The 11,847-nt window shown below is 44.2% G+C and overlaps 1 protein-coding gene across 1 annotated transcript in view; it reads left to right on the top strand.

Moving 5' to 3' along the window:
* Positions 1 to 11,847, top strand: part of Smarcc2 (SWI/SNF related, matrix associated, actin dependent regulator of chromatin, subfamily c, member 2) — a 50,893-nt gene that overhangs the window by 25,460 nt on the left and 13,586 nt on the right. The window contains exons 6-15 of the mRNA XM_013018343.1: positions 387 to 456; positions 697 to 766; positions 3,381 to 3,456; positions 4,534 to 4,665; positions 4,771 to 4,886; positions 5,560 to 5,684; positions 8,469 to 8,528; positions 8,675 to 8,712; positions 8,970 to 9,100; positions 9,384 to 9,455. Of these exons, the coding sequence (XP_012873797.1) occupies positions 387 to 456; positions 697 to 766; positions 3,381 to 3,456; positions 4,534 to 4,665; positions 4,771 to 4,886; positions 5,560 to 5,684; positions 8,469 to 8,528; positions 8,675 to 8,712; positions 8,970 to 9,100; positions 9,384 to 9,455 (890 nt within the window). The remainder of the gene's footprint in view (positions 1 to 386; positions 457 to 696; positions 767 to 3,380; positions 3,457 to 4,533; positions 4,666 to 4,770; positions 4,887 to 5,559; positions 5,685 to 8,468; positions 8,529 to 8,674; positions 8,713 to 8,969; positions 9,101 to 9,383; positions 9,456 to 11,847) is intronic.

The following is an 11,847-nucleotide window of genomic DNA, read 5'->3' as shown; positions in this document are numbered from 1 at the left end:
AAAAAAAAAAAAAATTCTTTGCTGTTTGAAACTTTATAATAACTAATAGATGTCATAGATATTTTTAATTGGCTTTAAATTTACCATATCCAGAGAATTATCTGTAGGAATGCTCCATTCTTTTTTGGTCTGAGACTGGGACTCAAACTCAGTACCTGATACTTTTGCCCATGGCAACTGAGCCATGTCTCCAACCCCAGAAAGTTTAAATCTTTGATTTATTTCCATTATTATCACAATCTCAGCTGTGTGTGCTGAGAGAAAATGTAACCATTCTAGCAGAATGTGGTTAAAAAGGTAGAGCTGTGGTTATATTTTACTTTAGTTTATCCCCAAGTGTAATTTAAAGGGGATTATATTAACCTGATTCTCCTTGCACTATCCAGGGAACAGTCACTGAGGATAAGAATAATGCCTCCCATGTTGTGCATCCTGTCCCAGGGAACCTAGAAGAAGGTGAGAACTGGATCTTCCTGCTACTGCGGTGAATGGCTTGGCCTAGGAGGCAGAAGAGTAATCACCATGTTGTGCCTGGGCTTCTTTCTCCTTTCAACTCTGAATCCTCTTTCCATCTTAGTTCCTATTCTCAAGTCCCCTGCTGCAGTGGGAGAGTGCTTAGTTAAGATTTTTGTTGAGTTATTTATTTATTTTTATTCCTCTTTAGCTTATCTCTTCCTTCTCTGTCTCTATCCCCAGAAGAATGGGTACGACCAGTCATGAAGAGGGATAAACAAGTTCTTCTGCACTGGGGCTACTATCCTGACAGGTGAGGCTGGGTTCCTAGGGCATGTTTTAAATACAAGTGCTACAGTCAGAAGCCCTAAAACATCTAGCAGAGCAAGAAGACACTGTTGGAGTTACTTTTAGGTCATTTAATTTGTTCTTCCACCTATTACATGAATTCTCTCTCCTGTTCGAGATTTAGACTCTATTAGACAAAGTTTAGGTTGAAGGATTGAGGTTTTAAATGTGAAATGGCCATCCCAGTTGTGCGTGCATATGTAAGTGTGTGTGCAAGAGAGATATTTTATTATTTAGTGCCAGGATTGGGGCTTGAACTCAGGGCCTAGTGCTCTTTTTTGGCTTTTCACTCAAGGCTGGTGTTTTACCACTTGAACTACATCTCTACTTCTAGTTAATTGGAGATAATTCTCATGAACTTTCTTGTCCTGGCTGGCTTCAAATTTTGATCCTCAGATCTCTGCCTATCTAGGTTGCTTGGATTACAGGCATGAGCCACTAGTGCCTAGTTTATTTCTTTTTTTTTTTCTTTTTTTTTTTTGGGGGGGGGGTCCGGTCGTGGGGCCTGAACTCTGGGCCAGGCGCTATCCCTCAGCTCTTCAGCTCAAGGCTAGCACTCTACCACTTGAGCCACAGTGCCACTTCCGGCTTTTTTCTTATGTGGTGCTGAGGAATTGAACCCAGTGCCTCGAGCATGCAAGGCAAGTGCTCTACCACTGAGCCACCTTCCCAGCCCTGCCTAGTTTATTTCTGAGACAGGGTCTAGCTCTGTAGTTCAAGCTGGCTTCAAATTTGATAATGTTCCCAACCTCAGGTATAACTTCTGGATAAGTAAATGTTAAAATAGTATTAAAAAATTTTTTGTGTGTGTGCCAGTCCTGGGGCTTGAATGGTCTTGGGTGCGTCCCTGAGTTTTTTTTGTTCAAAGCTAGCATTCTACCACTTTAGCAACAGCTCCATTTCTGGGGCTTCTTTAGTAGTTTATTGGAGATAAGAGTCTCACAAATGGTGCTGTGGCTCAAAGTGGTAGAGTGCTACCCCTGAGTGAAAGCACTCAGAGACCACACCCAGGCCCTGAGTTCAAGCTCCAGGACTGACCCCCCCCCAAAAAAAAAAAAACAGAATTTTTTCTTTGGTCATTCCTGGAGCTTGAACTCTGGGCCTGGGCGCTGTCCCTCAGATCTTCAGCTCAAGGCTAGCGCTCTACCACTTGAGCCACAGCACAACTTCCAGCTTTTTTTCTTTTTGCTTATGTGGTGCTGAGGAATTGAACCCAGGGCGTCATGCATGCAAGGCAAGTGCTCTACCACTTGAGCCACTTCCTATTTTCTGGTGATTAAGTTGGAGATAAGAATTTCATGGCCTTTCCTGCCCAGGCTGGCTTTGAACTGTGATTCTCAGATCTCAGCTAAGATAATAGGCATGAGCCACCGGTGCCCAGCAAAATCAGAATTCTTTTGAGCTGGTAATGTGTCTTAGTGGTAGAGTGTCTGCCTAGCATGCATGAAGCCCTGAATTCAATTCCTCACTACTACATATACAGAAAAAGCCAGAAGTGGCACTGTAGCTCAAGTGGTAGAATGATAGCCCTAAGTAAAAGAAGCTCAGGGACAGGGCTCAGGCCCAGAGTTCAAGCCCCAAGACTGGCCAAAAAAATTACCAGGGAAATTATGCACATAATTTTTTTTTTTCTCTTGGGTCCGGTCGTGGGGCCTGAACTCTGGGCCTGAGTGCTGTCCCTCAGCTCTTCAGCTTAAGGCTAGCACTCTATCGCTTGAGCCACAGCGCCACTTTTTTCTAGTGGTTTATTGGAGATAAGAGTCTCACGGACTTTCCTGCCCAGGCTGGCTTTGAACCGTGATCCTTAGATCTCAGCCTCCTGAGTAGGATTACAGACATGAGCCACCGGCGCCCAGCGAGTTTTATTGTTTTACAGTTAAAATAATCTTAACATAATAGCCCATTAGCATATTTCTTTTTCTGAATTGGAAAAGTAGGACTGGATATAATTCATTGGTAGAGTGCTTAACATGTACAGGCTCTAGGTTCATCCTTAGCACTACTAAAAAATATAAATGAAAGAGAGCCATGGGGCTGGAAAGAATGTGGCTTAGTGGTTGCGTGTTTACCTAGCATGCATTAAACCCTGGGTTCAATTCTCAGTACCATATAAACAGAAAAAGCTGGAAGTGGTGCTGTGGCTTAAGTGGTAGAATGCTAGCCATGAGCAAAAAGAAGCTCAAGGATAGTGACCAGGCCCTGAGTTCAAGTCCCAGGACTGGCAAAAGAGTGGGGGGGAATGGGGAGCACCAGACACAAATGTCTCATACCTGTAATCCTACCTACTCAGGTGGCTATGATCTGAGTATCATTGTTTGAAGCTAGCCAGGTCAGGAAAGTCCATGAGACTCTTATCTCCAATTAACTGTCTAAAAGCTGGTAGTGGAGCTGTGGTTCAAGTGGTAGAGTACTAGCCTTGAGCAAAACACCTCATGGACAACTCCTAGGCCCTAAGTTCAGGCCGCAGGATCAGCACACACATATAAAAATATCTAAAACAAATAATGGAAAGATCTTCACTTTACATTTCCCTAACTCCAGCCCATTGATTCTGTTGGGTACCCATTTTTTTCTGACAGTTATGATACTTGGATCCCCGCCAGTGAAATTGAAGCTTCTGTAGAAGATGCTCCTACTCCTGAGAAGCCTAGGAAGGTGAGATTTTCTTTTCTTTTTTTTTTTTTTTAATTTTTGTCGGTCATGGGGCTTGAACTCTGGGCCTGGGCGCTGTCCCTCAGCTCTTCAGCTCAAGGCAAGCGCTCTACCACTTGAGCTACAGCGCCACTTCTGGTTTTCTGGTGGTTTATTGGAGATAGGAGTCTCACGGTCTTTCCTGCCCGGGCTGGCTTTGAACTGCGATCCTCAGATCTCAGCCTCCTGAGTAGCTAGGATTACAGGCATGAGCCACCAGCGCCCGGCTGGAAGGTGAGATTTTCTATTTTTCTTTTTTCTTTTTGTTTGTCAGTCATGGGGCCTGAACTCTGGGCCTGGGCACTGTCTGTCAGCTCTTCAGCTCAAGGCTAGCACTCTACCACTTGAGCCATAGCACCACTTCCAGCTTTTTTTATTTTTTGCTTATGTGGTATTGAGCAATCAAACCCAGGGCCTCATGCATGCAAGGCAAGCACTGTAACACTGAGCCACCTTCCCAGCCCAGGTAAGATTTTCTTGTACTCCTTGCCCCAGGAAGAATGCCAGGACCAAAGTACTCTGGAAGTGATATAAAGACTCTGTGCCTTGTGCTTTTTTTGTTAAAATGACATAGAGGGCTGAAGGTGGCTCAGTGGTAGAGTGCTTGCCTAACATGCATGAAACCCTGGGTTCTATTCCTCAGTACCACATAAAAAGAAAAAGCCAGAAATGGTGCTGTGGCTCAAGTGGTAGAGTGCTAGCCTTGAGCAAAAAGAAACTCAGGGATAGTGACTAAGTCCTGAGTTCAAGCCCCAGGACTGGCAAAAAAACAAAACAAAACAAAAGACATAGAGGCTGGGGATGTGGCTTAGTGATAGAGTGCATGCCTAACATGCATGAAGCCCTGGATTCGATTCCTCAGTACCACATACACAGAAAACTGGGAAGTAGCACTGTGGCTCAAGTGGTAGAATGCTAGCCTTGAGCAAAAGCAGGGAGAGTGCCCAGGCCCTGAGTTCAAGGCCCAGGACTGACAAAAAACAAAAACAAAAAGACATAGCTTGTAGAGTCTCACCACTATGGTCTGCTTTTGTACGTTAGGTTCATGCCAAATGGATTCTAGACACAGATACCTTCAATGAATGGATGAATGAGGAAGACTATGAAGTAAATGATGACAAAAACCCTGTCTCCCGCCGAAAGAAGATTTCAGCTAAGACATTGACAGATGAGGTAAAAAATCCTGTTTTTTCTTTCTAGAGTCCTTAGCAAAAGACTCAGGACAAGTCTTCACTGCAGCGTATACGCTGACATTTGTCCCAATTCTTCATCTTACAGGTAAACAGCCCAGATTCTGATCGACGGGACAAGAAGGGGGGGAATTATAAGAAGAGGAAGCGCTCCCCTTCTCCCTCCCCAACCCCAGAAGCTAAGAAGAAGAATGCTAAGAAAGGGTATGCAAACCCCTAACTGCCCCATATTTACTGTTCTCCCCACTTCATGTCAATGGAAAGACAGATAATTTTTTTTTCTTTTTGGTCAGACCAGGACTCAAACTCAGAACCTGACACTTTCACTCATTAGCTAGCACTCTACCAACTGAACCATGCTTCCAACCCCAAAGAAGGACAGATAATCTTTCCATAAGCAGCAGGCCCTGATCCCAGTGTGCCAGGTGTCCTGAGAAGAATGAACTTCCTCATTTTTAGCTCTAGTCCCAGCCACTAAAAGAATGTCGAATCACTAAATGAAAAGCCTTTGCTGCCTCCCATTACTGTGTAGTTACTAGTTTCTTTGTACGCTTTGTTCTATACTTGGGATTCTGACTTCCCTTTCCTTGAACCCCAACTTCCAGGGCTCAAGGATAACTGTGCAAAGATGACAGGGTTATTTTTTTTTTTCCTGCCAGTCAGGGGGCCTGAACTCTGGGCCTGGGCGCTGTCCCTCAGCTCTTCAGCTCAAGGATAGCTCTTTACCACTTGAGACATAGCACCACTTCTGGCTTTTTCTGCTTATGTGGTGCTGAGGAATCAAATTGAGTGCCTCATGCATGCAAGGCAAGCGCTCTACCACTGAGCCACCTTCCCAGCTCTGACAGGGTTTTCTTTTACTTTGTTTTCTCACCAGTCCTTCAACACCTTATACCAAGTCAAAGCGTGGCCACAGAGAAGAGGAACAAGAAGACCTGACAAAGGACATGGATGAGCCCTCTCCAGTTCCCAATGTAGAAGAGGTGACACTACCCAAGACAGGTATGGGACAGGGTGAGCCCCTGGGATCCACATAAATTTCATTTCCTACCTTTATTATGCCAGACTCCTGGGTGGGCTTATTTTCCAGTTCTAGAGTAGTCTTCCTTTAAATGTAGATGATAGTGAAGTTATCATTATCGCAGAAAATCCTGTCTACATGTATATCTGAGTTTATAGACTATGCTTTGCACCTGATAGTAGTGGTTTCCAAACTTTTGTGTGTGTGTATGTGGTGCTAACCCAGAACTTCATGTATGCTAAGCATGTTCTCTACCAGGGAGCTGGCCTCACTTTTTGTGCCTGTGCTAGCACTAATTAGGCTTGAACTAAGGACCTTATACTGTTGTTTAACTTTTTTGTTCAAAGCTGGTACTCTACTACTTGAGCCGTTTCCATCTTTTTGCTGGTTATGGAGATAAGAGTCTCATGGACTTTCCTGTTTGGGTTGGCTTTGAACCATAATCCTAAACTCTCAGCTTCCTGAGTAGCTAGAATTACAGTCATGAGCCACAGTCATCGCCCTAAAATACGTACGTGTGTGTGTGTGTGTGTGTGTGTGTGTGTGTTATTCCCCTCCCCACCTACTCCCCCATCATCCGTCTTGAGGCTTGAACTCAGTGCCTGGGCACTGTCTTGAACTTTCTTCTTTTTTAGTAGTTAATTATAGATTAGAGTCTCACAGACTTTATTGCCTGAGCTAATTTCAAACCATTATTGTCAGATCTCGGCTCCTGAGTAACTAGGATTACAGGCATTAGCCACCACTGCCCAGTTCTAAACACTTTTTGGTTATGTATTTTTTTTTTTTTTTGGTTGGTCGTGGGGCTTGAACTCTAGGCCTGGGCACTGTCCCTGCGCTCTTCAGCTCAAGGCTAGCACTCTACCACTTGAGCCACAGCACTGCTTCCGGCTTTCTAGTGGTTTATTAGAAATAGGAGTCTCACAGTCTTTCTTGCCCGGGCTGGCTTTGAACTGCGATCCTCAGATCTCAGCCTCTTGAGTAGCTAGGATTACAGGCATGAGCCACCATCTCCTGGCTTTGGTTATATATTTTTGACTATAAAATATATTTGAGGGCTGAGAATGTGGATTAAGTGGTAGAGTGCTTGTCTGGCATTCATGAAGCCCTGGGTTTGATTCCTCAGTACCACATAAACCACATAAATAGAAGAAGCTGGAAGTAGAGCTGTGACTCCAGTGCTAGAGTGCTAGCCTTGAGCAAAAAAGAAGTCCAAGGACAGTGCCCAGGCCCTGAGTTCAAGCCCCAGGACTGGCCAAAGAAAAAAAAAAGAAAGAACCCAACTTGTATACATGTACTATGCTAAATCACTACTTTAGGATGATTATAAAGCACATGAAAACTATCTAAAAACTGGTAAATATAAAGGATAATATGAAGAGAACTTCTCATAGTTTCTTCTTATATTCCAAAAGTTTATCTTTTTGTGTGTGTGGTTAGCTGTGGGGTTTGAAGTCTGGGCCTGAGCACTGTCCCTCAGCTCTTCAGCTCAAGGCTAGCACTCTGCCTCTTGAGCCACAGTGCCACTTCTGGTTTGCTGGTGGTTAATTGGAGATAAGAGTCTCACTGACGTTCCTGCCCCAGCTGGCTTTGAACTGTGATCCTCAGATCTCAGCCTTCTGAGTAGTTAGGATTACAGGTGTGAGCCACAGGTACCCAGGTGAGTTTATCTTTTTGTCTTCCATTTGGCCAGGCACTGATGGCTCACTGCTGTAATCCTACGAAGGAGGCTGAGATCTAAGGATCAAAGTTCAAAGCCAGCTTGGGCAAGAAAGTCCTTTAGACTCTTATCTCCAATTCACCACTCAAAAACCAGAAGCAAGGGCTGGGAAGGTGGCTCAGTGTTAGAGTGCTTGCCTTACATGCATAAGGCCCTGGGTTTGATTCCTCAGCACCACATAAAGCAGAAAAAACCGGAAGTGGTGCTATGGCTCAAGTGGTAGAGTGCTAGGGTTGAGCTGAAGAGCTGAGGGACAGCACTCAGGCCCAGAGTTCAGGCCCCACATCCGCCAAAAAAAAACAGAAACAGGGTTGTCGCTCAAAGTAATAGAGCAGTAGCCTTGAGTAAAAGAGTTCAGAGACAGTGCCCAGGCCCTGATTTCAAGCCCCACAACTGACAAAATAAATAAACCAACAAAACCCTGTTTGGAGGCTGTTGCTGTACTATACCTGTTGGCAATCTGTGCCCAATACTCCCGGAATGTTTAAGGGATGAGGTTCAAGGGGTTGTCCCTCCTTTATCTGTTTTTGTTTTTTTTTTTTTTAACCTGATCTTTTGTGTTTGATGCAGTTGAAGAAAGTGTCTTCTGATTTCAAAAATGCTTAAGATCTAGTTTGTGATGTTGCTTAGTGGTAGAGTCTTGCATCACATGTGTAAGGTCCTGCATTCAGTCCCTGACATTGAAGAAAAAAAGTAAAATAAATTTTTTTTTGTCTAACTACTTCCTACAGAATAAGTTGTTTAAGACTCATACTCAGTCCATTAGGATTTTGTAGACACATAGATGGGGATAAAGATCTATCAAAGACAATGACTTAGGAGTAGACATAGAAAAAGAAGTTAAGTGAATCTTTTGTTGGGAAGCAGGTAAAGTTGCAGGTAAAGTTCAAGCCCTAAAATGATTGTGTCTAGTCGGATTTAAATATATTTTGTGGTCAGATAGAGAAAATTGTTTAGAGAAAGGATATCTATAGAACTGCTAACAGCAGAAAGGTGAATGCTGTTGACAGAACATGTCTGATAAAATGGCTTTTTATTCTGGCAGTCAACACTAAGAAGGATTCAGAGTCAGCTCCAGTCAAAGGAGGCACCATGACTGACCTGGGTAAGTCAGGGAGCCTCAGGCAAGGCGGGCAGCCCCAGAGGCTTTGGGAGGGCTCAGCTTGCATTTTCCCCTAGACTGACACTTTCTAGTAGGGCTCTTCTGTGTCCTAGGAGGTTCCAGTATCATGTCTTGTCTTTATCTTTCAGATGAACAGGAGGATGAAAGCATGGAGACCACGGGCAAGGTGGAGCCAGTTTAGAGAGTCCCTATCTCTTTCTGTGATTCTGACTTATGTTTGTAAAGTTTCTTCTGCCCAGACTTTCCTATCATAGACTAATTCTAGTTGTTGCTCCAAACTCTGATCCCTTCAGAATCCTACACCCACAGTGCTCTTCCCTATCACCTATCATTATTGTCCACATTCCTGGGGTATAGGAAAAGAAAGGGGTTGCTAGAGGGGAAATGGGAATGCTGAGTGTCCAGCAGCCTCCATACTCATAGGATGAGGATGAAAGCAGTACGGGGAACAAGGGGGAACAGACCAAGAATCCAGACTTGCATGAGGACAATGTGACTGAGCAGACCCACCACATCATCATTCCCAGCTACGCTGCCTGGTTTGACTACAACAGGTATTATTCCAACTTTTCATTCAATCCCTTACTTCACCATTTGTAGGGGTCAGTGGGTTGTTTCTCCTGCCTCCTCCAAATAAGTTATTTCTTCTTTAACAAGATAGACCAAAGCACATTTCCTTTTTAGAAGAGCTCCTGGTCTCTTTGAGTCCTGCAGCCTTAATGGAAAGTTTTCCACAAGTTTCCAATTCCTTCCTACAGTTTGAGCTGTTTGTCTACCCCATCTTTTAAACTTTTCTTCCAACACCTTCTCTTAAACCCATTTTGGTTTCTGTTACAGCGTTCATGCCATTGAACGGAGGGCTCTACCTGAATTCTTTAATGGCAAGAACAAGTCCAAGACTCCAGAGATGTAAGAAGATTTTTACTCATGATTTTCTCCCTCCCTCCTTTTCCTATTTTCCTTTGTTGATCTAGCAACAAAGTTTAGCAAATGTATCTTTGGCTTCATTAATCCAGTTACTTAGCTGACAGTGCCACAATGGCTACCTTTAGGCAGCTTCAGCCCAGAACTTAGATGCATGTTCTTTAGGTTTGTCCAAAGATGATGTTAAACATGTTCTTAGCCGGGCATTTGTGGCTCACCCCTGTAATCCTAGCTACTTAGGAGGATGAGATCTGAGGATTGAAGTTCAAAGCCAGCCTGCACAGAAAGTCCATGAGACTCTTATCTTAAATAAACCACCAGAAAATCAGAAGTGGCGCTGTGGCTCAAGTTATAGAGTGCTAGCCTTGAGCTAAGAGCTGAGGGACAGCGCCCAGGCCCAGAGTTCAAACCCCACGACCAACAAAAAAAAAAAACAACCCAAAACAACACGCTCTTCTGTGTAACACAATTATTTGCTCTAAGGCTTCAAATGATTTTAAGAGTACAGCTTTAGGGTTGGAGGCATGGCTCAGTTGGTAGAGCTCTAACCAATGAGCAAAAGGAGCTGCAAGTACCAAATTCAGGTCCTGGTCTTGGGACCTAGAAGAAGAAAAGAAAGTACAGCCTTAATTATCTTAAGAGTAAAGCTTTTGATCCCATGACTGTTATCTAAAATATACCTAGCCCTAGCATAGCCAGTGGCTTGGACTAAAATGTAAATGACGCCAGGTACCCGTAGTCCATGTCTATAATCTTAGCTTCTCAGGAGGCTGAGATCCGAGGATCACAGTTCAAAGCCAGCCCTGGCAGGAAAGTCCATGAGACTTTTTTTTTGTCGGTTGTGGAGCTTGAACTCTGGGCTAGGTGCTGTCCCACAGCTCTTCAGCCCAAGGCTCTATCACTTGAGCCACAGTGCCTCTGGTGGTTTATTTGGAGATGAGAGTCTCATGGACTTTCCTGCTCAGGCTGGCTTTGAACCTCGATCCTCAGATCTCAGCCTCCCGAGTAGCTAGGATTACAGGTACGAGCCACCATGAGGGTTGGGTCCCATGAGACTCTTATGTCCAATAAACTACCAGAAAGCCAGAAGTGGAGCTATAGCTCAAGTAGAACATTAGCCTTGAGCAAAAGGAGTTCAGGGATAGCTGGTGCCAGGTAGCTCACAGTTTCAAGCCAGCCTGGGTAGAAACATCCCCATATGAGACTCTTTTTCTTTTTGGGTCCGGTTGTGGGGCCTGAACTCTGGGCCTGGGCGCTGTCCCTCAGCTCTTCAGCTCAAGGATAGCTCTTTACCACTTGAGACATAGCACCACTTCTGGCTTTTTCTGCTTATGTGGTGCTGAGGAATCAAATTGAGTGCCTCATGCATGCAAGGCAAGCGCTCTACCACTGAGCCACCTTCCCAGCTCTGACAGGGTTTTCTTTTACTTTGTTTTCTCACCAGTCCTTCAACACCTTATACCAAGTCAAAGCGTGGCCACAGAGAAGAGGAACAAGAAGACCTGACAAAGGACATGGATGAGCCCTCTCCAGTTCCCAATGTAGAAGAGGTGACACTACCCAAGACAGGTATGGGACAGGGTGAGCCCCTGGGATCCACATAAATTTCATTTCCTACCTTTATTATGCCAGACTCCTGGGTGGGCTTATTTTCCAGTTCTAGAGTAGTCTTCCTTTAAATGTAGATGATAGTGAAGTTATCATTATCGCAGAAAATCCTGTCTACATGTATATCTGAGTTTATAGACTATGCTTTGCACCTGATAGTAGTGGTTTCCAAACTTTTGTGTGTGTGTATGTGGTGCTAACCCAGAACTTCATGTATGCTAAGCATGTTCTCTACCAGGGAGCTGGCCTCACTTTTTGTGCCTGTGCTAGCACTAATTAGGCTTGAACTAAGGACCTTATACTGTTGTTTAACTTTTTTGTTCAAAGCTGGTACTCTACTACTTGAGCCGTTTCCATCTTTTTGCTGGTTATGGAGATAAGAGTCTCATGGACTTTCCTGTTTGGGTTGGCTTTGAACCATAATCCTAAACTCTCAGCTTCCTGAGTAGCTAGAATTACAGTCATGAGCCACAGTCATCGCCCTAAAATACGTACGTGTGTGTGTGTGTGTGTGTGTGTGTGTGTGTTATTCCCCTCCCCACCTACTCCCCCATCATCCGTCTTGAGGCTTGAACTCAGTGCCTGGGCACTGTCTTGAACTTTCTTCTTTTTTAGTAGTTAATTATAGATTAGAGTCTCACAGACTTTATTGCCTGAGCTAATTTCAAACCATTATTGTCAGATCTCGGCTCCTGAGTAACTAGGATTACAGGCATTAGCCACCACTGCCCAGTTCTAAACACTTTTTGGTTATGTATTTTTTTTTTTT

Source organism: Dipodomys ordii, unplaced genomic scaffold, assembly GCF_000151885.1.
Source record: "Dipodomys ordii isolate 6190 unplaced genomic scaffold, Dord_2.0 Scaffold3, whole genome shotgun sequence".
Lineage (NCBI taxonomy): Eukaryota > Metazoa > Chordata > Mammalia > Rodentia > Heteromyidae > Dipodomys > Dipodomys ordii.
This window is presented reverse-complemented; position numbering and strand designations above follow the sequence as displayed.